Source organism: Pieris brassicae, chromosome 8 (genome assembly GCF_905147105.1).
Source record: "Pieris brassicae chromosome 8, ilPieBrab1.1, whole genome shotgun sequence".
In the NCBI taxonomy this organism is placed as follows: Eukaryota; Metazoa; Arthropoda; class Insecta; order Lepidoptera; family Pieridae; genus Pieris; species Pieris brassicae.
The window spans coordinates 564,399-592,327 of record NC_059672.1 but is presented as its reverse complement, the minus strand read 5'-3'; the positions used below and the strand labels follow the sequence as shown (position 1 = coordinate 592,327).

The window sequence follows — 27,929 nt, the reverse complement described above, 5'->3', positions numbered from 1 at the left end:
GTCTTCTTGGACTACAATATACAAGGTACAAATAAATAATCATATCTCATACCTTATATCATACAAGGTGACATGATATTTTTTTCAGAATTTATTCCAATTATTATCTAACAAACGTTTATATTCGAATAAGAATACTACGCTTAGCATTAGTAATTACGAATTATGGTTATAATTATGAATTGGTTTTTTAAAAAGTGAAATAATTAATGTTTCTAGAAATTTTAAACATAAACTCCTTTTAAAAAAGTACTCCAACAAAGAATAATTATCGGTGTCTAGTAATCTGTGACTATGATTGGTACAACTTTCCGATTTATATACGGCACTATTTTTCTCGAGTACGGTGTTCGAAAAATGACACGCAATAGCGACGAGCCAATAAAAAACGACGCGCAAAAACAAGAGTTTTGTAAATCGAGTGCAAAACATTCATCTACTTTCCTGTAACTTGATTCTTGTACTGACTGTGTCCAGATGGTTTTGTGTTAGTGATAGTGCAAGACTAGTTTGGAATCTGATTGTTTTGGTGTCGTTCCAAGGCATGACCACGGCGTGACTTCCATGCCCTGTGTACCTACGGAAGGGCGTGCAGATTACGTTTACTATGAATGGTTTTATCTCTTTCTAAACTCGAGTATCTGTGAATGACCGAGTGTAACAGCGAGCGTACCAAATTATGGATTGAAAAGTGTTTGTTGTTTGTATTTTGATATTTGCACCGCATTGCTGCGGAGTAATCGCCGTTATCTCGATTGAAGATCGTAGTGGTTGAAAATAAGCAGTCATATGGCGCCAGGACTATCTCGAATACGGATTAGTTACGCCGTTCGATTTGTCGAGCGCTTTACTATTTACGCACTATTGAAAAGAGATAGTACGTATTTTTAGTCGCGTCAACCGAGACTAGTGACTTTCATAACACTTCGTAAACAACTTGAAGGTTATTTGTGTCTGATGCGGAGGCGCTGACATGGCTGCGGTTTCTGAGGCTGGCGCCATCGTGCGTCAGGGCCACCTACGAAAATTAAAGACGATGAAAAAGAAATTTTTCGTTCTGCGCGCGGAAACCTCTGACTGTTCTGCTAGGCTAGAGTATTACGAGAGTGAGAAGAAGTTTAGATCAGGCGCGGCCCCGCGCCGCGTGCTGTCCCTAAAGAGCTGCTACAACATAACTAGAAGGTTGGACTTGAAGCAGAAGCATGTGATTGCTCTTTTCACTCGAGAGGAACAGCTGTGTATAGTAGCAGAGAATGAGCAAGACTTGCATGCATGGTTGGCTGCTATACTCAAATTATTCCGCAATGATGATGCAAGTGCTGAACTTCTACATCCCATACGTAAGTACTTCACTTATTTACCTGACTGGCAAATGTACCTGTTTTGATGTTGCATAATAATATTGTATTATAAATTACCAAGCAAACTTGTTCCCTATAATTATTTTTCTATAATTTGCTTTGATAAGTTATTTTGAAATCATGACTTGTAAACAAGTCTGTCTGATTCATCAATTTCATTGAATGAAAATAGCTGCTGATAACACAAACTAAGTAAGCATTTGCCATACAAATTATTTAATTCAATTTTAGTTTTTAAGTAATCTTTAAATTAGTAAACATTTTATCAAACTAATAATAGATACTAATTTGTTGAGGTTAACAACAAAATTGTTTAAATTGAACAGTAAGGAATTATTTAAGTTTATTTACCTTAACTATACATATGTGTAATTGGTTATTATTAACCAAAGCCAAATGGTTATTTTTAAACTGCTTATGAAATAATGATTATTGGTGGAAAATTAAAAGTTTTATATTTAATCTTAGCAAAATTTGCTTCTTGATAGAGATTTTGATGAAATATGATTTTACAATAAATAAAAATTTATGTGATTTCAATATTTAATAGTATAAAAATTATAGGAAAACTTTTATTAAATATGTTAAGGCAATAGAGGCTCGGAAATTAATATATACCACCATCACCACTAATACTTAATAAATATTTGAATGAGTAAATTGGTTAAACATTTAATTACTTAATTAATTAAATATTATATATTTAAGTTAAAGTTTTCACTCGATATTTAAAAAAATATTATAATTTGGTTTGCAGACTATTAATGTCTGTTAATTGTAAAGTTATTCTCTGTTTAAACATGTAAATGTATTTTACAATAAAAGAGAATTTTCGCATCTTGAAAGACTGTCATTGAGAAAATTTGTATATTCTAGAGAAAAAACATCTTTATACAAACTCATTAAGAAGAATACATTAAAATTAAGTCACTTCAATAAAATAAAAAACTAGTTTTTAATGAATTGAAAGAGGAAATTAAAAAAGTACAGATAGTGAAAAACTTTAATGACTAGAATTGAGGTTGATATTATGTGTTTATTTTGTATTTATTAAAACACAAACTATTTGGTGTATTATTTTTGTTAGAGGTTGAGGTTAGTAAGTTGTTTGTTGAATATATTGGTAAAATTATAAAATTAATACTGGTAGTCACAAAATAGTACAGCCACTTTAGTAATTTCGATTTTGATCCTATATTTGAACACGTGATGGATCCGTATTAAAGGTTAAGTAATTCTTGTTTTTAGCATGTATTTTTCTAATATTGTTTTAACAGCGCATTCCAATAAGTTGTGCTTATGCAATTCTAACAGAATATTACAAAAGATGTGGCAAGACGTAAGTTTGAACAGTTATATCTAATTGGAGCCAAGTGTTAATGACTTGAGAGTTGACTTTGCAAGGATTGTGTACCGCGCCGCGTCACGGTGGAAACATACTTAAAAAACTAATTGATATGTCATTGACCTTACCATTGTACGTATCATAACAAGTCAACAAAAACCATGATCGATCATAATTAAATTAATGTCGCGACAATTGCTGAAATATTTTAGCTCTATATAGCTCGCGGTTCTTTCGTAAAATTGGGTTAAACATTCGAATTCCTACTTTGTAAACATTTATAAAAAATATTTTATTTAAAAAAAAACTGTATACGTTGTATAAGAAACAATGTTTTTTTTTATTATAAATAATGTTCTGCACAATTTCATAAATGTCGTCTTTTCGTAAAATCCTATTTACCGTAAAAACCCTTACTGAAAACATTCGGTATTTACTTGGCTTTCGTTTTCAGCGGTTTGTGATGACAGGGTGGAAAGTACTTTCGCTTAATTTGTATTTTTGATGCTTTGTTTTGCGAATGATAAACAACTTCGCATCCATTTACTATATAGGTAACTAGACTTTATTAAGATAAAAATAAACATGCGAAAAAATGAATAAAACATGCAAAGAACGCATCGCAATATATTTGTCTCCGTGCGACTTCTTTTTAATTATTTTTACCTTATATTACGCGTCATTATATACTTCAGTGTTAGCTATATTCAATTAGACAAAAATTACCCAAAATTACGGACTATTCGGGAAATCGTAGATGTCTAGCCAAAAAAACATTTTTCTGTTTTATAGAACTTGATAGAACTTTTGTGGCCTTATTTTAAGGGACTTTTGGTTTTGTTAGCCTTTTACACTACCGTTTAAATTATTATATTATGAAGATCAGTTTTATCAAATGAGCTTTTCAGTCACGTATTGATAGTACACACGCGTTAAAACGAAAAAGTCGTCGAACTTGAATTCTCTAGTCCTAAGCTATGATAAAGGGTATATATAATTTAATTTGTATTTTTCGCTTGACTTTTATTATTTCTATGCATTATGCTAAGCAGTGTTGGCCTCGGTCTCACTTTTTGGACGTGAAAGAAAACATCGTAAGGTAACCGGCTTGTCTTAGAACCAAAAAAGGCGATGGCGTATGTCAGGCGCAGGAGGCCGATCGTGTAATTGCCTATTTGATTAAGAAATTATCGTGAAACAGAGACAGATATCTGAGGCCCAGACCTTAAAAGATTGCAGCGCCACTGATTTATTTTGATTTTTTTATATTGCATATTGCAGGTGATTTTTACACAAATTTATAAATATAACAAATTTCGTAAACCACCTTATAACGCGGTATTCTTATAACGCATTTTTATATTGCGCGATTTTAGTCCCTCGTATAACACGGGTATATGCGGAGATTTCACACGTTTTATTTCTGTACTGTGACATTTATAATGATTTGTGCGCATTATATAGTGTTTTCTTAATGTTTGTGTTAAATCTCCTTTAACTAGGAAAGTTAAACGCGATTCATTTGTACATAAGGTCATACTAGCGCGTTATACGAGAATGCTCCTATAACGCGGAACCAATCTACCGTTGACTATCTGAACCATTCAAGTTATATATATATATTATGTTTAAACTCCGATAATCATATAAGTTTAGTTAGTTTAAAAATTAGCGAGAACGGACGAGACAAAATAAATAAAACACAGTTTTTGCGTATATAATGTTTTTATTCATTTTTAAATGTTACTCACATGCGGTGTCTACTGATTAATACTTCTGTACATTTATATATTTCAAGTACATATTAAATCTAAGTCTCCTTAAGTAATGATAAAAGTAATATGTTTCCGAAAACAATATTTTTCCGCGAACAGTTATCGAGCGTATCAATTTCCAAATTCTCAGCGAACAAACTTGCCGTTTTCCTTATATTTGTAATATTAGATTATGTACCTAATGTAACATCAACACCATTGCTTAGTGGTCAATTGGTTGAACCCGGAAGTCTAAAATTTGGTGAAAGGAAAGGAAAAACATTTGTGCCAGTTTGTTCTTTATATAATTTGATTAATAATAAGTAAAGAAAAATTATAAAGTCTTTTAATATAAATATTAACTTTACCACTAAGCCTTAGTATAATAAAATATGCGCCGGTATTATTCTTTGCCGGTTTTTCTTGCTAATAGTTTTTCCATGCTAAGTCCAAAAATGGTAATCCTTGTGCGTATGAGTTGAATAATCTTTTATTCAAATTATTTATCAACTCGTGGGGAAAACACAAATGACTCAATATGTTATTTTCTATCGACTTATGATTGATCTATAGATTAGGTTTTTCCTATGAAACATATTAATTCTTTACCACGGTATATATTGTTTACTTTTTCGTACTATTGTAAGACTCATTTACAAAATGTAAGTATTTTTATTGGTAGGTTTTTTCTGTGAATTAAAAAAAATACTACTCTAGCTATTAAACCTATATTTTTGTGGGAGTCTTAAACTTATTTTAGTAGGATTATATAGATATATTTATTTGTTTAAATGGAATTTAATTTACATTCACTTAATATCCATATAATTTATAATTGTGCTACATTGCTAAGCCTCAAACCACAGACAACCTTCTGGGTAGGTAAAATTTGCTGAGTTGTCTCCAACCGCCTTATGAATTGTTGACGTAACTGTTCTATGGGTTTATACTGAAAAGTCTAAGACCTGTATTTATATAGATATCTAAGAGTAATTCTGAGTTGGGACTTAGATTGACTGCCTATGTCAAACGGGTATTGGATTTTTAATATGTAAGTCATCGTGGGTTCCAAGATTTGATTATTTTTGAAAATTCTAAATTAACAAAAATTTTGACTATAAAGTCATGAACACTATTTCAAACTTTTTTAGGTATCTGTGTGCCCTATTTGGCCAAAGGCCTCCTCCGAATCACGCGATTCCTCTCTGCTCTGTGCCACTCTCTGCCAAGCTTCATTTAAATTTATTTATGTTAGCCTTCTAAAAATCAGCTAAAGCACTAAGAACTTATTTGCTAAATAATATAGGATATGTTTTAAATATATTTGTTACGAATAACTAATTAAAATAAAGTACACATTTTCGTGATTCAAATAGTCAACCGGTGTTTATAACAGTTCTCTTTGCTGTTGCCATGTTGAGCTGTCAGTGTCAGTGCCTTCACTTAACTAAGTAGATTACCAATTTTCAGAACACGTATGGCAAGTGAACGTCCAGAAGAAAGGTCTGGGCGCGTCCAAGAGCATCCAAGGTTTATATAACCTGTGTCTCACAGACAAGACTTTAACCCTAGTTAAGATCAAAAGCCACAACAACATCATCAGCGACCTGGTTATACCGGAACGTGTGGAGTACTCTCTGAAGAATATTAGACGGTAAGTATTTTTTTATTAATTTCATTATTTTTGTCGCGTATTGTTGATATTTTGCGGCTGCGCTTGTAAATACAGCAGGAATGTTGGCCTTCAGCGTGCGACAGTCATCCTGGAGTTTGTAGGTTCGATCCCCGGCTGTGCACCAATGGACCTTCTGTCTACGTGCTCATTTACCATTCGCTCGAATGGTGATGAGAAATATCGTGAGGAAACCGGCTAGCCTTATACCCAAAAAGTCGACGGCGTGTGTCAGGCACAGGAGGCTGATAACTTACTTGCCTATTAGATTGTATTTGAGTTGGAGGGTTGAATAATTATTACTGACTGTGCTTGGTTTCTCAATCGCTTGAACTCGATCCTAGTGGTATCCGATATATTATTATTATAGGTATTCCTTAATTACTATTATAATACCTTTTTTTTCTAGTTTAATCTCATAGCTTCTTAGTATGCCTATACAAATAAACTCTGCAGTTCATAATACTATTGAGCATAGATATGTTATCAAAGAAAATAGATGGATATAGATAATAGTGTCATACATAATACTCAATAGGGAAAATTAAATTAGGTTGTTTCGTAATCTAGTTCATTAATTATATTATATAGGAAATCCGGAATGAGTTTTTAATAAAACAATCCAATGAATAAGATACGGTAAAATATGTGTTGTAGTTTTTCCTGAATCATACATTACCATATGTAACTAATTAAAAGTTATTTTGCATGTGTGTTCCAATAAAATACTACGTAAACACAATGATGTACATGCTTTTCATTTAGGCCGATATAATTCTAAGAAAATCGTTTTCTTTAAAAAAAACACCATCTCGAGTCGATGACCTGAAGTTTTTCATACACAAAGTACGATCTGGAGACGGGGAAATTCATTTTAATATTTCTAAGAAAGGTCGTGTGACTGTCCACAGTAGAAAAACAAAGACATGTTTGCTTTGTGCGAATGAAACTGCGCTTCAAATTGGTATTGGTGTTTTATTTCCCCTCCTTGTTAGTAGAGTTTGTTTTTTTCTGTTTATTGTGTAATACACGAAAAACTGTAATATTTGTCTTTTTGATAATTTTACTTAATATGTAGGTGAGTTTCGTGACCAGCCAAGCCAAACAAACAAGCTCTCACAGCCATAATCTAGACAATTCTTCATTTCGTATATAAACAATAAGCATGTATACTAAAACGACACATTTATTATTTGATTTATTAACGTGGCTACTATTTAAATGAAAGTGACATAGTTGGTTTGGATTAATACAAAAATCCTCCTTTGACGTCCGTCTGAGCGTTATTTAAAGCAGTTTTTGTCACGCACCACCACTGTGAAAACAGCTACTACTAAGTAACCTATACGACTTGGGGTCAAGCGAAGAGCGTACCACTAAAAGGCTTGTACTCGCAAACCCTCTAGCATTGCGACTGTCCATGGGTGGTATCATTTATGATCAGGTGAGCCTACTGCCCGTTTGTGCCCTGCCCTGTATATACCTTACAAGTGTAGTTATTTACAGAACTCGATGTTTCGAGTGTTTTATAGGAATTGTGGTTAGCAGATTACTGTCTCAAGTTAACATATAACTATTTGATATTATGATGAGAGTCTTGAAAATATCAACGCCATCTATTGCCAGTCGGTATTTTTTTTTGTACCTTAGGTTTTCGATATGCCAGGGGTTTTAATGGGAACATTATTAGTTTTTGTTATAACGTTTTGTTTGGAATTATTTATCTATGCAGAAGTTGCGGGTTTGTCTCAGCATTGCTGGTCTATTACTGGATGCAGATTATTTTAGGTATCGCTTTGTTCTCCCAGTTATAAATAACACTTAATTATAATGCGAGACACGTCTGGTACAGTTTATATCGCATTTAGCTGCGTGTGAATTCTTAATGATACACGTTGCTGCAGTATAAAATTGCGTTTTGCCATTGCTGGGTTTTGTGAAAAGTTCATAAAATGCGTCCAGGGTTTTCGGGTGAAATTGATCTCCTTAAGGAACAAGCCAACTATACTGTTTAAAATTTTATTTAACAGCGACTGGCTATGGCTTCGTTCCATTCGACTTTTTCCAACATTTCCAATAATTATAGTTATATTCCAAGCAACTTATATGAATCTGTTAATCTATGACGGAAACTATGAAAATCCGTATATGTATGAGTATTGAGAAAGAAGGATTTTCCTTTATTAGGATGTTCTATTTCGAAATCCATTACGTTTTACAGAAATAGATCAATACAAATAAATAATTTACGGATTTCTCCTTGTATCCTAGGTATTTAATTTGCCAGCCTAATTAACAAGTCGCATATGTTAAAAACTCTTAACAATTTTAGCTCTATGAGTAGCGACCCTCGGCTGGAATGCTAAAACGTATAACTGTTCGTTCGTTGCACTGTAGAAGCAATATTTGGCACTTGTTTTGATGATTCACTGAGCGCGTGGGCTACACCAGGCCATGTTTTGTTGAATGGGCTTAATACGCGTCTCAGACGGGTTTTGATTTGTTTTCGTCTTGGAATTATTGGCATCACTTTTGTCTGATTGCTCGTTTCAGGAAACAGAGACGATTTTTGGAAGTATTAGTTCAAAGCTTTGCTAATTCCGGTTACATTGACTTGATTTTTTGCGTCTCTACTGAATTTCAAGTATTGCAGCTCAGTGAATGTCTGGACTTCGCGTCGTGCAATCGTAACATTGAGTATTAAAAAAGATTAAGGAATGAAGTCAATCTGACTTCGGATCCTTCAATAAAAGACAGAAGCAATTCTTTAAAGGCCAACAATGCACTAGCCAGCCTTCTGTCAATGTGTTCAAGGAAAACGGTATCTTAACATCAGATGAACTTCTCGAGTTTGACCCTGTTATATATAAAAAAAGTGTCAAGTATATATATATCCGTCAATACGATAATTTAAATTTTCGACAACAACTCGAAAACATCAGTTTCATACAATATTAATCGTTTTTTTTATTACGATAATTTTTCATTTTGTATTGTTCGTACTATGAGCAGTGTTGGCCTAGTTGGGCTTCAGCGTGCGGCGCTCATACCTGAGGTCGTAGGTTCGTACCCCGGCTGTGCACCAATGGATTTTCTTTCTATGAGCGCATTTAATATTAGCTCGAACGGTGAAGGAAAACATCGTGCGGAAACCGAATTGCCTTAGATCCAAAAAGTCGAAGGCGTGCGTCAGGCACTGAAGGCTGATCACCTACTTGCCTATTCGATTAACAAATGATCATGAAACAGATACATAAATGAGGCCCAGAACTAAAAAGGTTGTAGCGCCATTGATTTATTTTATTTTTTGATTGATCTTACTATAGGTAACATTCAGAGTCAATAGGTACTTAGAATCATGGATAACTGCTGTATGCTCAAAATTTATTTGATTTTGATTGATTACGAAGCTTATAGTTTGCAGCGAGGTTACAGTCTCGACAGAATGTTATACTAACATTAATATTTTTCATTTTTAACCAAAGTTGATCAATTTCAGATCGACTTTTTGTTGTTAATGCGAAAATGATTTGAATTGTTTGACAGGTGCGGTGATTCGGAATGTTTCTTCTACATGGAAGTGGGGCGGCAGACGTCGACAGGTGCGGGAGAGTTGTGGATGCATTCTGATGACTCTAACATCGCGCAGAGCATGCATTCAACTATATATCAGTAAGTTTTATTATATCATATATTTAGTTGACCTGGATTTGAACCCAGAACAGTGTGAACGGATGAGTATAATGCTGGTATCATGGTCCATTAGTCGGGTAACAGGATACCAAACACGCAAAAATACAGTTGAACTCGTAGATAAATTTTATATAAAGAACTGTAAATAAAATATTTAATCTTAACTTTAAACTGTATTTACAATTTAACAAATATTCTTTATTCTTATGTACCATTATACATATAGCGTATAAATATGTATTTTTCTTACTTATACTAAATTAATAGACACGCATAGTTGTGAAGAACGTACGAAGAGAATAATGACGTTGTCATACTTAATTAACGCCTGCTAAAATTTATTAGCAAAAGCTCATTTAGAATACGAAAGAATTTTGTGGAAGGAACTGATTATTCTAATTGTTAAGCTCTATTTACATAGTTTAAATTTCTATCTTGTTAACATAACTAAATGTAATGTGATGTAGCCAACTATAAAAATGAATTGTGAGTACATATATAAGTATAGTTTTATAAATGAAGTGTTTAGTTTGTGAGTTAAATCAATACTCCAAATTGGACCTATATATACTTATATATAATTTAATTATGTGATTAACTAAAACTAGTCGGTTGGAGCTGACGCTTTACTGCTTAGCTGATCTGTCTATTCCCTTTAATTTGTCTTCAATCTGTTGCAACGTCCGGCCTTTCGTCTCCGGCATCAAAAACCACATAACTATCAGACAATACAAAATGACGCTCCCATATATTCCGTAGACACCTTCAATACCCACTGAAGATGTGAGGTAGGGGAAGGTCTTTAATATTAGAAAGTGGAATAGTGTAGCTACAGCGGTCCCACAGCTTATACCGATGCTGCGGTAAGCTAAAGGAAATATTTCACCAGCAATTACACACATTATGGGTAATACTCCTGCTGATACAGCGAAACATTGTAGATTCAGCAACAAAGCTGGTATCCATATATTGTCAAACAATGTAATGCCTTGTTTTATCATAATGACATGGGCAACTACGGCGATGTGTGTTATTAAGCACATGACACCAGTGCTGAACGCCACCGTGCGACGCAAACACGCCTTCATAAAGAAAACGGCCAGTATATTGGTGATTATACGTAATATGTCTATCTCTACCAGCCAGAAATTCGCGTCTACGCCCGGACCCATAATGAGCCCTACAATAGTTACCCCGTATACTGCTAAATTCATCCCACCAGCCACATACACCAGTAACGTCACATGCAAGAAAAGAAGAATGGGCTTATAAAACTCTACTTTACGTACAATCTTCACGCTGTTTCTAAGATTGATTACAGTTTTTTTAGCATTGTGCTCCATTCTGGCTTGAATGAGCTCGTTTAGCTCGGCTTCCTCCTGATCGCCTCTTAGTTTGTGGAAATGCTGTTTACAGTCATCATATCTCCCTTTACTTGCGAGCCAACTCGGGGATTCTGGTAGAAAAAATGTCATGATAAAGCTGATTAAAGTGAATGATACACAGATTAAAGCAGTCATCTTCCAATGTATCAGCGATCCTAACAAATGCACTACAAACATGCCAAGTGTTTGTGCAACTGTAGTTGTTGTTAGGAATGCGCCGCGGTTCTTTGGACTTGAGTATTCTCCTATAACGACAGCTCGCAGAGGTACCATTTGCCCAAAGGATAGTCCTTGCATCAGTCTTGCAATTAGAATAATCTGAAATTAAACATTTGATTCATTTGTCGTAAAACACTTGGAAGTCTTCTACGGTCTCCTTAACAAGACACTTACTATTGCGACTAGCGAGCTGTGTCCCCCAAAAGCCGGCAATGCAACCACTAAAATGCGTGTCCATGGTCAGCGATGACTTCCCTTTTTGGATATCCCGTAAGCTTGTTTTCCCTTATCATCTACTGCTAGTATTTATTTTCTACTCACACTTATACTACTATACAAATCTGGTAGTACTAACCTGAACGTTCGTTGCAAACATTATCAGAAGCCATCCTATAACAGCCGGTATATTGATCAAGAAATGCGCCTTTTTCCGTCCCAATTTATCCAGTATCAATGGCATGGTTAAATTACCTGCTAACATCGCTACAGTGATAATTGAAGCTGAAAAAATATTACTGCTTAAAATGAGAATACATCGTCTCACGACATTATTGACTGAGTGTTTCAAGAAAATTTATTATCTTGACACTTACTGGCCACATTGGACTTCAACTATATTTTTAAATTATTCAATCTTAATTACTATTTGATCTTTTTTCAATACAGCGTTAACACAGTTTGAGAGAAAGAGACGAAAGGGAACTTCAGTTATAAAAGAGCCTAGACTTTATATTTTTATGCCTCACCCGATCAAAGGCTTTACCTATATCTTGACTAACCATTTGTACAATGGCAAAGGCCCTATTGGCAATCGCTTATCAGCTGGTGGCCCTCAGGATGCCGCAGGAGCTGGCCGTTGATATTGGTTTCCATTATTTGGGTTGGATCGGTCGGAGCGAATTTAATTTAGGTACGAATCAAACATTAATAATTTACAAAATAAATGTGACATGGTCGTTATAATGTACTATAACGAAAACAAAGTCAATTTAATCATAATAGTAAGCCGATCTTATCTTCTCCATTTTTATTCTATTAGTTTTTTTTTGTCCTGCTGTAAAACTATATTCCGAGATTCTATCATAACTTAAATCTGGATTTAGAGGTTAATCTTTTATTGTGTTGTGTGTGTGAAGTTAAACATACACCACCAGAGTCCCTAATTACACATATTAACTCCGGTCCTTAATACATACCTATCCATGACTCCTGGGCCTTGGTGAGTGGAATGGGAGAGTCTGGAAGCTTGAGTTGCGGCAGCAGCACCGCAGGGAAGCCGTAAGCGCAACCATTACTTAGCACATTCATACAAACAGTCGCGCACACGAAACACTGGAAAATATTATATTCGTTTATGAAGTAACCAATGTTTCATTTGTTCCTCACATTATAATGTTTAAAGAACTTTATTTCTCCTTACAAAATTTTATTTTATTTACATGAGAAACTTAACATTATATATGTAAAAAAGTATCTTAACTCATGTTCTCAGACCATTTACCAGACCATTACATTTCAGAGTACGCGTATAGCATAAATAATAATCAATATTAATGCACAATCCACAATCATTCAGAGTACAAAAAGAGCGTTAAATTACAACTATGTATCCATTTGTAATAATTGTCATACAATATTAATTTAATTGTTACTGTTTTTGATGTCTTTAGGATTCAGGGTAATCATAGAAGTTGCACACGTAACCACAGCAAAGCACAGCTAACACATCTCTATTAGAAGGCTTTCCTAGTGGGTTGCCATATTTTAAATTAATAATGTATTTTTAATATGTATTTTTCTGTCGAAAACAAAATTTTTTTTTTAACCTTAATCTACAAGAGGAATTTTCAAATTTGGCCCCGAAATTCGAGGAAGAATAAATTTTAACCTATTTTGTTATTACAATAATAATAAAAAATATATTTTGGTTAGCATAATTAACATTTTAAATCTAAGTACTAAAGCTTGGTCACAATCGTCACAGTCCTCTTATAAAACATATCCATAGAAAATCTTACTTGTATAAGAAGCGGCGATTTACCAAATGGAAGATGCATGATGAAATTATTCCTCTAACACTTCCGCACTCCTTGATAGACCACAATAATTATATTGTTATAAGGATAACATTTTATCTTAGAATATTTTTCTCTAACCACGTCGATCGCGTATATCAAAATCATGCACACAAGACAAAACAAAATTTAATATTGACGCAACGGTTACATTATAAAGCGTTATCTTCACTATCAGGTTGTTTATACAGTGTTTCAGGTTGAAAATTGTTAACTGCTTTTTAAAGACAAACTGAACATATGGGAAAATTATTGTTATATTTTGGTCCGCCGGTACCAGCTATGATCATCATTTTTCATTTTTTTTTTTTCATTGCGTAATAAGACCTCTAAAGAACTGCAATACTGGTACTAATGACCCAATATTTTGTGTCATTATCTCCCGGTTTAATATGAATATATAAACTTTCATTCATTATTGTTGAATTACGATTAAACTGAGTAACGTGTGTCAATTTCGTAATTCAATCTATTACACAAAAAGTTTTTTTGTGTTATAGATTATGTTATATATAGTATATGTCTTATTGTCGAGATGGGGTCGTACTTTTTGAACTCCACCAGACATTATGTTATGTAGTTGAATAACTTAAAGAAATTTGTTTGTAATTCTTTAAGTACATGTTTTAAATGCAAAAGGCAGCACTCGCTAATATTTAAAAAGAAAAAATCTGACTGATTTAAAATAATGATTAAGATTGTCTGTTTAAATAAGTATTTATTATTATTCAATTTCGTATAATAGAAATAAAAGTAAACATTTCAAAAATCTCATCCTTAGACAACATATATTCGGTACGATATTTAAATTAATGTCTCTGTGGTAGCTTAATTAATTAATAATTAAACTTTAGAAGTATACTTTTTTACATAATACAAATATAACTATAATTGATACACGTATAAAAATACAAAAAGGGTTAATTGTTGTTAAAATAATTACTGAGCCCCTATCTAAGCTAAATAAATTCGTTATACGTACGTAGTTCAAAACACGATGTACTATGTGTTTTGTCACATTTTTCACCTAGTGACAGTTTACCTTTGGATGCTGGGGAAGGGTTGATGACCCAATTAAAACCAGATCTATTTTAGGTTATATAGATATGGGTATATAATCGGCATTCATGGAGCATAATTTTTATTCGTTTTAATAGAAAACGTAATCATTACATACTACAGCATGTAATCTATTAAGCCTATGCAAATTCAAACAGAGATTGTTGAAATTATTATTTACTTTTCAGTGCGATGATGAACTGCGCGAAAGAGTCGGAGAATGAAAAGGATCATATAGTGATACCGGGGAAAAGTTCTTTGCTCGAGAGTTCGAACCCACTACCCGCACGAAGGCAAACCTACTCAGATGGCAGAGGACGCGCTGGACTTTATAACGGTATGTATTCAACAATTTATAACTTTTTAACTTAATTACGATCGTGTCGTTTTTATAAGTTAGTTCAAACAATTGCTATCGGAATACATTTATTATAGTTTTACAATTGTTCAACAGACAGTTTTGTAGTATAACTAATGATTGTATACTTGTATTTAATAAGTCATTATTTACGTTTTTTTTATATTTTTTATTAATAATGTGACATTATATGTGATTAACTCACTAAACAGATTCCATTAACTGTCAATATAATTTGCTTGGAAAAACTGTCAAACCACTCGTAGGAATTACGGTAGGTCATTTTGATGGGACCGGGCTTAGGCTTTAATGAATTTAAGAAAGACTACTACACATAGAAAATTTCGATTACTTTATGACTGCTCAGGCTATAGAAGAAGCTGGAGTGACCAGATAGTTTATATATATTATTATAGTACATTATACAACGCCGTAATTGAAGTAATGAAAAGTTAGTAACTCGGTGCGATTTCCAAAATATCTTATCTGTTACGAAAATCATTAGTTCAACAGTACAAAAGTCTTTAGTTGAAAACTGATGTATGTAGATGTAGACTCCGATACATGTAGATGTCATTTAGTAGACTAGGCTGTCATAGTAGTTTGACTTACAGTAGAGTAGAATGCTTGTTCGACAATTATATTAACCCACTGAGGTACCAAATAATATACTATATGTTACACTTATAGTAAGTTTTTAGGTTATAATAAATTATCGTTGATATATAAAATATATTTTGTCATAATGATTGTGTGTTAGCAATTTATATGGATGCTATGTGGGTAAATAAAGTTGTTTTGACTAATATATAGATAGCGTAAAACTATATTAGTAGTACATAGTTCCATTATCACTTATGTAACATAGCACGTAGTTAGCTGATTACCTTACACGATTACAATTCCTCAACATTTCAGTTTGACAAGTATGAAAGACATTTATTATCAGTTATAAGTTTATAGTTTTGATGTTTAACCTATGTTTACTAGGGATGCATCGATACGCCTTTTTGCCGATTACCGATGCTGATTATAAAAATACCGATCCCAACACTTATTGAATAAAAATAAATTAAGCAAAAAAAAATTCAAGTTTGGTTAAAGCTTTTTAATTTATATTATAAAATATACACAGTCTCAAACTTTCAATAAGAATTAAGGTTTAATTATTAAAATTAATAACAGTTAATAATTAAAATTAACATTGATAAGATTTTTGTAATTTTACGCACTACAGCATCTAAAAGCCAACGTGTCTAGCGAAATGAAATACTCGGGGACAAACCGTATGAGAGAGACAACAAACTGAATAAAACGCGGGGATTCCCCGGGCGTAGATAGTGCGTGTCTCGTTTGCAACGAACTAGACCAAACAACAATTACTTAATTAAAGCGCGATTTCAAAAATATATAATATCGGCAATTAAAATATCGCCGATATATAGGGATCGGTATCGGATGCATCCCAAATATTTACCTATATTACCATCTATAGATGGTTCTTCAGAGGCCGGCAACACACTTGCGAGCTTTGTGGCAATGTGAATGGCCATGGGCGCGTTATGACTTAACACCAGGTGTAAAATATCTCACTATGAGCTGAACTGTATATTATACATATACACTGGACATTTACACAAATGAATACAGTATTTCACAATTAATGAATATATGAACAAACAAATAACACCACACTACACTATCTTTAAAATGTAGTTTAGTATCGTGTGAGCTGTACGTAGCGTAGTGGGTTGACGCGTTGCGCATTGCAGAGAAAGGCCTCTGCGTGGGCGCGTGCATACGGCAGTGCGTCTGCGCCTCCGCCACCTACTCCATTGATGATTCCGCCGCTGCCGTCCCCACTAACGGTACGAGATCGCTCTATTGGCTGACTCTCTTCTCATGTATGCTCGGTGACATTCTAGACTCTTCTTGCAACTTCGTTGTACCTCAGTGCCTATTTCTTTAAGTCTTGCAACCTCTTTGAAAACCATTTCTCCTACATTTGAAAGCATACTATGCCTTATTTTATTTATAATTTCTAAGAAATTATGTCTTTCCTTCTCGTAATCTATTTCATTCTTTTTCCTGCTATCAATATTTAAAAAAGTTAATATTGTCTTTGAAAAGAGATGGAAGTGAAGATATGTTAATTAGTTTGTCTAGATTGTCAACCGAGTGTACAGAATGTTAGAAATGTTCATTCACTAGCTCAATTCGTTCATGGCTGTCATTTGACGATCATTTGGTCGTGCTTGGTTGTGGAGGCATCGTAAATCATTCATCGTTCATCCTCATTTACCATCGGAAAAAAGATTGATAACAAATTTCACATCAAAATATATGAGTGGCTAATCAATGGTTTTCGGAAACGTTGCACTCCTCAAATTGATGTGCTATTTGTCTATCATTAACTGTTAACTATCGTATCATTGAATTTCCAATCGCTCGATTAATATCGGATGCTTTCAATGTGACGGTGACATCTGTATTAACGGATTAGCATGAAATTATCTGTGTAACAGCGAAATTTAACGGCTTTAAGATATTTGGAAAATGCAAAAGAACAAAATGTAGCATGTTTTTAACAATGTACGGCTCTTATCATTTAATATCGAATTTACAATAACCGTAAATCTACCCCAAAATCTGTATGAGTATCTGTACTTTAAACTTGTATGGTGTGATGAAAGATTGTTGTCTGCATGGAACGGTGATGGTTCAGTCTTGTGTTGTTAGCGTCATTTACTCACCTCTATGTAAAGATATGGTAAAACAAATCGCTGTTACAGTTACTTCTCAACATATCATTAACTGGCCAACAGTGCGCGTACGCTGGATTTTGCTTAAAGACAACAAGTGTTTTTTTTTTCTTCTTTAAATCATGCCATATTTTTATATCAACGTTGTAATCACAATACGACCATTGTACTTGATACTTCGGTTGACAATTGCACTGATGAACAGTCTTGCAATTCTGCGTTTAAACTCGTACACAGCGTAACATCATCACGAATTACCATCGCACCGGGTGACGCTTGGTGCCAGATGTTTACGTGTCGCTTCTCATTGTCTTCAGCAGAAAACCAACCGCCGAATAACACACTAACGCCCGAACAGCAGGACCGCCCCGCGCGGCATATTAAACACCACCGTACAGTGTCCCTCCCAGCCGGCTGTTCAGTCTTCCAGGAGCCTTTGAAGATCGCCCACGGCAGAACTAGATCCGAGCCTCTCACAGGGGACGAAGTAGATCGAGCTATCTTAGAGAAAACAGTGATGCACTCCTCCTGCAAAACCGTCAATGGAACGGATTCTATGAAGAAGAATCCCTGGTGCAGACGTGCCAGTACCGGCACACGGTTTTCCAAACTGTCGCCGGCGCATACCAAGAGTATGTATCATGCTTCGACTAACCAACATCGCATCGCATACACTAATCCCATTCCTGATTTCGATTTATCAGATCTGCCTGTGTTTACTTTGTCAGCTTGGTTTGTCTGCATGTGTTTATTTGCTTTTGTGATCGTTTCCCTTTGTATATACTCCCCGGTGTATATTTTGCTGTGAAATGTTTGTTCGTGAGCTTGTAATTGGCGTATGCTTGAGACATAAGTCTAACTGTATGTATAATTTGCTTCAGCATGAGTACTAGTAAGTATGCAATGATTAAGATTTGACATGTCGCTCTTAAACGGAAGTTAACGTGGGCCATTGGGTTTACATAATTACATTGTTCGCAGATGTAACGGCACTTCGTAATCGTTGTGAGACGATGCCTTCTAGGGCTTATTCCTCGTTCGAGTCGGACCGTCCACAAATAACGAGGCACACTGATGTCGTTGACGGTAATTATATATTGCCTTAAATTAATCTGGAATTGTATAGAAAAATATATTTTGTATGGCAATAAAGGTTATAATAATTTAACACAAATATTCAAAGATCTTTATACCAAAGTTTTTCAAAATATATTAAATGTACTACTTTTGGAAAAGCTACGATTATTTACATACAGGTGAAATATTATAATTAAAAGCGATAAAACAATATGAGAATTGACTATGATGATATGATGCATAATGTAATGTGATACATATAGTATTGTCTTTTGTTAACATAGCTTTTACACATTGAAAGAAAACACTTTTTTACCGGATTGAAGCTATGTTTTATTATAAACTTATAATTATTTTACATAATTTTAATCCGACGGTCAAAGCACGCGAAACGTCGGGAAAATAATTATAAGTTTATAATAAAACATAGCTTCAATCCGGTAAAAAAGTGTTTTCTTTCAATGTGTAAAAGCTATGTTAACAAAAGACAATACTATATGTAATTCATATGTAACTTCAAATTGCACGAAAATAAGTTTTTTTTTTTATTATTTTTAGGTCTGACTTCATCACGCGACGACATAGATTCTATATCAGAGTGGTATCGCACTCCGCGAATACCTGAAGAGCCGGACTGCTGCGAATATATGTTGCCTCGGGATTTTATGAGGTACTTATCTCATATGTACAAACTAAACTATTGTTACGAGCTAGGGGATCGGATAGAAAATGCCGTGGATTTATTCAAGGGTTTATTTCTTGATAAATCAATGAGGAATTTATGGGCACAAATTAATTGCAGAGATGCACTAATAACACACAAAAACACAGTCACTTATTACTTCACTTATGCACACTTCACACAGTACTTTATCACTTATATTCACTTTATTCGCACTTTATCACTTCGGTGTTTCGCTCTTGTTATCGCATTCAAAACTAAAGGCGACTAGTCGCGTTTCGGATCGCTTATATATCCCTGGGAATAATTCTAAACAATATTCGAGAACTTTCTAGGCGGGCTTGCTACTGAGTAGCGATTGCACAATTCTAGAACGTCCGCACTCTTTGTCTCTTTCGCACGTTGCTCCGTCCTTGTCGTACGGCGTTCTAGAGTGCTCAGTCTAGTTTCGAGAATGTTCTGATCTTCTCTCTCTCTCTCTCTCTCGTATCATTTCGTCCTTGTCTCACACCTAGAAAGTTCGGTCTAGAATATTCCTTCATCAAAGGGGTATACCTAGGCCTGAAAACGCCTGAAAACGGGTCTCCTGAAAACTGCACCAATCGACTACACATGTTCTGAAACCGACTGAAAAATGGTTTCAGCTTCCTGAAAACTAGGGTAACATTATGGAAATTACAATTTTCTAATATGTGATTGACCCTCTCCTGAAACGGTCAGAAATCATATTACAGCATGCTGAAAAGTTCACTAACTAGTGGAAAAATCTAGAAACATTGCAGTCGACCCGTCTTCGTAACACTATCATATCATTACGTCAACTGCCTTTGTAATAACACTGATGTAAAAGCTTCTATTTAATCTTGCCGTACCGACTATCTATAGTTCGGACAAAGTGTTTGTTTTTATATAGATAAAAAGTTAATTATAATTATCATTTATAATATTTTAATTTTTTTCGTACAAGTTCTACGTTCTACTCTAAATATTATATTTTCGTTCAGTAAAGACGAAATTGTATGTACAGTATGCGCACGGGGTCCATTGCACACTCTCGGACATCGTCAATGGGGGTGGACGACGGGGGTGATAGAGACGTGGGGGACGTACCTGACGGCTACTTGCCCATGGGTCCGCCGCACGTGTCCTCCTCTGCCTCCGTCTGTAGCGGGACGCCTTCTACGGATCCACGGTTTAGGTATGACATTTGTTATTTTCTCTCTTTTGGTTTGAAATGGGAGTGACTTAATAATCAAGGTATGTACAACAGATAAATAAACGACCTTAAAAATTTCGATTCGCAAAAGGTCGGCTTATAATAATTCCAGCGAATACCAACTGGAACCGGCGACGTCCCACATATCCGAGGAGCGGTCGACGCGCGCGTACAGCGTCGGAAGTCGGCCCGTGCGCACGGAGCGCGTCGAGCCCGCTTCGAGGCTACGAGCGTACAGTGCGGGCGCGAGGCGACGCCCAGCGCACGCCAGGCCCACGGATGACCTCATGGAGATTGACTTCTCCGCGAATTCACCACAGTCTAAGGTAAAGAAAGTAAATTCAAATACAGTGCCCGTTTAGTGTCAATATTTCCCTGCTTTGTACTTGCTCGAGGTTCGAGTTGATGAAAAGAAAGACCAGCAAAGAAGATACTTCATCTACCGAACCATTGTAGACCTCGACAGGGATCCACATCAATTGTGTTTTGTAATTATGTAATTATTGATTAACAGTTATTCTCGACAAAATCTATTTTGGGTACAGTTTACTGATGCGATTGACATTACCTGTATAATAATTTAAATGAAAAAAAATAACATTTACCCACTATCGAAATATGAATGTAAAAAAAAGGTTACTAATTGGCTGAAGACGTTGATTTATGATGAAACAGAAGATTTAATAACTGTTACTCTGTTACACACCCACTCGCCCACACATACACACACACGCGCGCGCACACACACACAGACACAAACACACACCAAATTTATTTTTACGACTCCGTTTCCAATGTTTTCTTTTAGCACTTGCTTATTTTCTGCTATTGTATCTTATGTCAAAGACCTGATTGTAGGTGTTCCGGTCCGGTGGTGGAGAGGCTGGCTATCTGTCACTCAGGTCTCCTGTTACAGAGACCAGTCTCTCACATACACTTCCAAATGTTATCATCTTAGTTTAATCATAATAACCTTCTATGTATGTATATGTGAGAGAAGAAATAAAGATTATTATTATTATTATTCCAGCCAACTATCGCCCGAACGCCGCCGACCCACTCGGACATACCCAAATCGAAACCCGTCGACGAATACGTCGACATGTCCCCCCGCAACGCCGGCTATGTAGAGATGAAGCCCGGCGAGCCGATCGCTCCCATCCCCCCTATCAACCCCGTGTCCTCCCCGATGAACCCCCTGACCCCCCCGGACGGGTACGTGGAGATGAGCTATCGCTCTCGGACTCGCCCCATAGCTATAACGAATCGGCCGTCCTATTCCTCCCCCGATTCGGAGAAAGCCCTCCACGGATCGCAGACCATTTTCCCCTTTTCCCCCGATTCCCCCCCGGAAATCGAGCACGCGTTGAGCACCGTGAGGGAGATTTCGGAGGAGGGAAGAGACGGAAGAGAAGGAAGAGTCGAAGTCTCCTCTTCGCCTCAGTACGTGACGTTGGCGAGGCCCGATTGCCTCAACAATAATAAGACTGCCAAGATCGATGATAACAGAGGTATGTTTATAGTCTTCTCAAGATATTTGTAGAAGAATTATGATCCACCGAAGCGGTTGCGAAGATACGGAAATGTGTTTTTGTGCCATTAATTTCCTTCTGTATATATTCTTAAAATAATTCCAGCACAAATAAACTGTCTTACGAAAGTTCAAAAGGAATTACGCCATACGGGAATAGCTCCATCTATACTGGGAGCTCTTCACTCATAATAGTACTACAAATATAAATTTCCACAGAGGGTGGGCGCCTTCACTATGCGGCTCTGGATCTGGAGGCGCGCACTCCCCCTGCCCCTCCCCCTCACCGCCTCTACACGCAGATCGACTTCGCCCGCAGCGAGACATACGCCGCCGACGCGCTCTAGCCAGGTATACCTGTCGATATTACGTCACATCTGGCTAATCAACAGCGGTAGGGAAGCGTCAATGAGCCGCAGAAGTAGGAGTACCGCCCCTGGTTTTGCCGACGTTACTGCCGGAGTTAATTTTCTAAAATGATATTCCAGATGTGTGCACTTTGAAGTCGGCGATCAGCCCACCGGACGCCTCCGCACGAGAACACGTACACGCGTACGTACGTATACGCAACAAACGGGATTATCAAATTTTGATAGGAAATTTAAAATCACGTTGAAGTTCTACGTCCGTATTCCGAGCGTCGACTTTTGTAAAGACTAAATTGTGAGACACGTGCCGGAATACGGGCCCCTAAGGGAGATCCTATCAATGATCGAGAACGCGGCTTGAGCGACGTCGTACAAAATCTGGTTAAATCTAATGTTATGCTTTTGTTATTTTTCTGTTGATTTTTGATTTGAAATATTAAGTTTAGAACGAAATTATGTAAGACTCGGGTCGCTCGCTTCCGTTTTAAAACGATACGTTAAATCTTTCCCGGCGAGCCCCGTCCGGGCCGTCGAAGAGATTGTACACTCGCGTCGTCGACGAAGACCGGCCGGTCGACGCGCCCGTCTCGCTCTTCGTCGCCGGACGAGTTCGCGCTTTGCGTCTGTTGAATATTTGTAAAAAGTTTATGTAATTTAGATTTTCACACATAGCTTTCGTACGTAGGATACGTATTTGTATATAACGATTTTATATCAAAAATATTAATCGAGCCTCTTAGCCAATGACGCGCTTCCATATAGGATTTTTATTAAAGTGTTAAAAAAAGAAATATTTTTCGTAATGCCTAGTGAAAATACTCATCAATATTTTTGATATAAAATTTTCTCATGTTGTCCCGTGGTACAATGATCGAGCGGATACCTTTTGGGAGTCGTTGCTATAATTGAATGAAATATATATATAAATACAAAGTGAACTCGACACGCGATAAGACAATAAACGATTTTACGTTTAACATTCGCAAAAATTTGTTTCCTGCGCGTGTCGCGAACACGTAAGCCACGGTTGTGAGTGAGGCCTAATTATTCGACGGTTACGCACCGACGTACCTGTCGTTCGTAGTTACAGCTCCGACCGCGAAATCGACGGCGACAGACGGTCGCGTATACGTGCGCGTACGTACAGGCCATACCTATATATCGCGTTGTATATTGTAAACAATATTTTAAAAAGTTGACACAGCTCTTATTTTCGTACGATTTGTAATAAACAGTTAGAGAATGAGAAAAATAGCAGAATTGAGGCCGCGGCGCGACCGACTGTCCCGTCCCCGGTCCGTTTGTTATACTGTTTATGACGAGAGTCCCGTTGGCTTCCCGTTTGATTTATTATGACCACTGCTCGACGACTCTCGGCGTAGACAGGAACCTGAGCCTGCCCGTCGTCCCCTTCGTTACCTCGGAGATACCACCCGTGTTTAGTTCCTCGGCGTGTGACGCGGTATTTATTACGGACACGTATACCTTCAGTCTCGCCGCTGTGGCCGGACTTTCTGTAACTAATTATGAACAATTTCATTTTAATTGCGACGAAAAATTTCCCCAATTTGAAATCGCCCATTGTGAATTCACCAAATGTTGCCAAACGAAGGGAGTATTTGTTGGCCTTCGGTTGATTTGCCAGTTTCGAGTATTGGCAACATCTCTCACGATGACTCTTAATTGGCGTTTCTCTCTTTTCTCTCGTAAAGTTCGGGCTCAGGCTTCGCGATGTGTTCAAGAAATTTGTTTTCATATTGACAGTTTACAGGTAGGTGTTATTGTCTCCGGTTACGTGTTAAACTTGTTATTGCGTGTTTCGTTGGTAATGGGTGTCAGATGTGACGTATTTACTTGATTTCTGTCAAATTATATAATTGTCGAACGTTTGGTTAAGTGGAAATGGAGTTAGTGAAACGGTTCGACAGCCCTCGTTTGTATATTTTCAACCCGTTGACGTCCACTGCTGAAGCAGTGCGGCATTTGGCCCGCCATTATTTGAATGACATATCAATAATGTCATTCTATAAAATACTTAACAATTCTACAAAAGTCATAAATTTGGCACAAAGTTTTTGAGATGGTCAGCGTGAAAATTTACTTGTCAATTGCATATCTCTGGTTAGATTGTAGATAAGGTATATTTTTGCAAAAAAAATGCGTTAAAACGCCCTTGTATCGTGAATTTAAGCGTAATACGAAAAGTTTATTAGCTTCGTATGGTTTAAATCAGTGGACCCAACAAAAAGTTTCTGCAACTCCATTAAATTTACATCTAAACACCAAAGTCAGTTTAGAAAAGTGTTTCTCATCATTCTTGGGCCATGCTCCCCAATCCCCACCAATGTATAACATGCATAATTTGTAGTAATAAAAATTTAATTGTTTAGTTAAGAAACTGAATAAAAATAAATCACTAGGAAATTGGTTACGAAAAACACGGCAAATAAATTTTTTTTTTGAATTTAAAATTCAAACTAATTCTAATAAATAAATAGCTTAATAATCAAATTGGCCCCCTGTGGGGAGTGGGTCCCACGATGGGAAACATTGGTTTAGAACGTTGACCACGATTAGAACTGGCCATAATAATTCCAGAATAAAAACTCAGCCATCGTTATCCATTTGTCAGCATATGCGGCACATCGGCCGCTTCAGTAACTTTTAGCTGACCCGTAGTCTGTTCCAGCTATGATTAGCTCAATTATACATAGTCTGTCCGTTGTTGGGTACAATTACGAAAGTTTAGCGGTTCTTGGTACTACATGTATGTACCACTGATACGTTTTGTTCTTTATATATGAACTGTTAACTAAGTAAATTTAAGCAGCTCTTGATTTTCTATTTGAAAAATTATGACGAAGATCTGCAATTTGAAAAATGCCAGAATTTGTTCAATACTTTAATGTTCCTCTTGATATGTCTACAGTATCATTTGACACAAATAATAGAGCTGTTTATTTTATACGTAATTGGTACATTTCAAATCGTTTCACTCGGAATGAATTAGTCTGGAAACGTTCCACGAGCAGTGTATAAATCGACGACCTGTTCGTTGACGTCCACTAAATAGAATTTTAATATTAAGAAAACTTTATATTACAATAGTATAATCATGCTTTGTTGGATTTTGATTAGACCTCTGAGTCAGTCGGTCATTAAAGGCTCTCATACTTGATGGAAATTGAAGATTGATTTGAGGAATTTCAATTCCCAAATTCAACTCGGGTAATCGTTAACCTTTAGTTAATGGATTTTTGTGTAACGAAAATATCGAAGCTTTTTTCGTTGGAAGTTGTCTTTTTGCTCTCTCGTCCCGTTAATGTTGGGTTCTTCTAATTTTTTTTTTCTCTTCTAATAAATCTATTCTCTGCGTCATTAGCTTTTGACGCTACAAGATCCCCACAAATCCGTATGACCCACTTACGTGCAGTTTCAAGGTGTTGAGGTGCGACCGGCGCACCAGCAGCGGTGTCTAGCTCCAACAACTCGTCCTTTAGCTTCAGACAATTTTGTCTGCTTACTCCAAGCACAAGCGATAGATTTATCAGTTAAATAATCTCTCAGCCTTACCATACAAACTCGTTACGAGCCGGTCGTCGATGCAGTAAATGTCGTATGAAATATTCACGGTTGACATTCCGACCGAAGCAATTTGACTAGTCACATGTGTTCAATAATCTTCCACTACCAATCCTGATAACTAAATGTTGTGTTACAATGATTATCGTTTAATAGATATTCTACTACAGTAATCATGAAAATTTCTATTGATAAGTACGAGATTGGCCCTAAGAGCTGTAGGTTTTTGTCAATTTACAAACTAACACATCCCACCATATATTTATACTGTAAATATCCTACCACGACAAAATCGATGGCTCTTACCGGACTTCGCTCGATATGACGTAATGGGATCTGTATGTGCCTGACTGCGTTGACACCAAATTTTATATATAATGTTATTGTCCGCAATTTGGACCGCTTCTGGTCGATAAATTAGCTTTAAATTACCCCTTGCTTTCACGGCTGCAAAGGTTCGATTCATCTTCGATACCGACCGTGCCCGAGGGTCTGTATAAAGTTGGAGTAAAATTTCGTGATATTCGATATCCCAGAAAATTGCGTCGCCGGCTCTTGGCGAATGTTTTAAGCGGTAATTAGTACAATTGGGCACAGCCGTTGTTTTTATACATGCATATAGCGTCGGTGTCTGCGACTTCAACCAGTGTGAGTAAGATTTGTTCAATAACGAGTGGATAAGACTTAATTTAATTTATTATTTAATTTAGGCTTAACGTTCGCACTGACGAGTCGCGAGGCGTCGGAGTCCGTTCAGCCCGTGCGCAGATAGCTAGCCACCTCGCAATTATGTAGTTACTTTTAGGTATATATTACATTTACGAGTAGCGTATTTACTTTATTCCACTTAGCTGTAAGGCGCGTCGAGTCGTCGAGTCGGCCCTAGCGTCGAGCGCACCCGTACCGAATGGCGTAAACGAACCTCCTTTTATAATGCAAGTTGTTATGTTCATATTTTACAAAGTGTTATATAGAGAAAATATTTATTCATAAGCACAAATACGTTTTACGCTAAGTGTCACAAAAGCAGATGGAAGTATATTTAGAAAAAAGTTGCGTATTATAAAAGGAGCGTTGGCGGTACACGTATTATACGACATCGAAAGCTGGTGTGAATGCGGCCTTATTGTCGTATGTTGTACGAGAAGAAGCTCCACGAGAGACGTCATGACAAATGGAGTTTTATTCTATACTAGTCCCATTGCAAGTTTAATAGGATTTTGCATAAAGATGTTCCTGTAAAGTTTTTTTTTTTTAATATTATTGAGTAAGTGTGCATAGTGAACGTGTAGTTGCGACGGGAGTGCCGAGCGGGGTGGTTCTGCAGAGGTGCTACTCGTGTTAGTGACGTCAGCTTGCGGCCGAGCCGTATCACAACGCCCTAGATCTAGACTAACATCACTACACTTACGTATTTTAGCTTTTGTAACCGAGTGCGGCTCTCGCTGAAATGTTTCTATCACATTAAAAGTTTTCTCTCGCATTTTCGTGGGCTCGCCCGATGTTATGTTTTATAAATATCTAAATCTAATTTTTCGTACGTTGCGTTTTGTTTACTTTCATATTACGATTATATTGTAAATAAATAAAAGCTTTGGATTTGATTTTTGTTTTTTTTTTTTTGTTGTACCCATTTTGCGTATTCGTAAACTTGTATCGAATTACGACCGACACGCAAAAACCCTAATTTTAATTAACTTTAGTTTTTTAGTCTAGTCAATGACGTATGATCCGTTTTATCTCTGGTCGGGTCAATAGACCCGTGTAACCCTATGACTCTTTCTAGTATA

The 27,929-nt window shown here is 36.2% G+C and overlaps 2 protein-coding genes across 7 annotated transcripts; one reads left to right on the top strand and one right to left on the bottom strand.

Moving 5' to 3' along the window:
- The first annotated feature begins 347 nt into the window (after positions 1-347).
- Positions 348-27,743, top strand: LOC123713788 (insulin receptor substrate 1). 6 transcript variants are annotated; one of them, XM_045667632.1, is made up of 13 exons: positions 348-1,340; positions 5,931-6,114; positions 9,679-9,804; positions 14,752-14,900; positions 16,694-16,789; positions 18,004-18,315; positions 18,665-18,769; positions 19,319-19,430; positions 20,470-20,640; positions 20,771-20,984; positions 21,689-22,169; positions 22,409-22,540; positions 22,678-27,743. In XM_045667632.1, exons 1-12 carry the CDS (start codon positions 974-976, stop codon positions 22,534-22,536), a joined length of 2,445 nt encoding a protein of 814 aa, XP_045523588.1. In that variant the 5' UTR covers positions 348-973; the 3' UTR covers positions 22,537-22,540; positions 22,678-27,743. The 6 variants fall into 6 exon arrangements, with proteins under 6 accessions (XP_045523588.1, XP_045523587.1, XP_045523591.1 ...); XM_045667631.1 differs by having other exon boundaries at positions 18,001-18,315; XM_045667635.1 differs by lacking the exon at positions 16,694-16,789.
- On the bottom strand, positions 10,014-13,604 carry LOC123713789 (facilitated trehalose transporter Tret1-like). Its single transcript, XM_045667638.1, has 4 exons — positions 13,448-13,604; positions 12,626-12,761; positions 11,785-11,930; positions 10,014-11,528 (listed from the first exon to the last, which is right to left on the bottom strand). The coding sequence occupies exons 1-4, from the start codon at positions 13,484-13,486 to the stop codon at positions 10,452-10,454; spliced, it is 1,398 nt and encodes a 465-aa protein (XP_045523594.1). The 5' UTR covers positions 13,487-13,604; the 3' UTR covers positions 10,014-10,451.
- Positions 27,744-27,929: the final 186 nt, after the last annotated feature.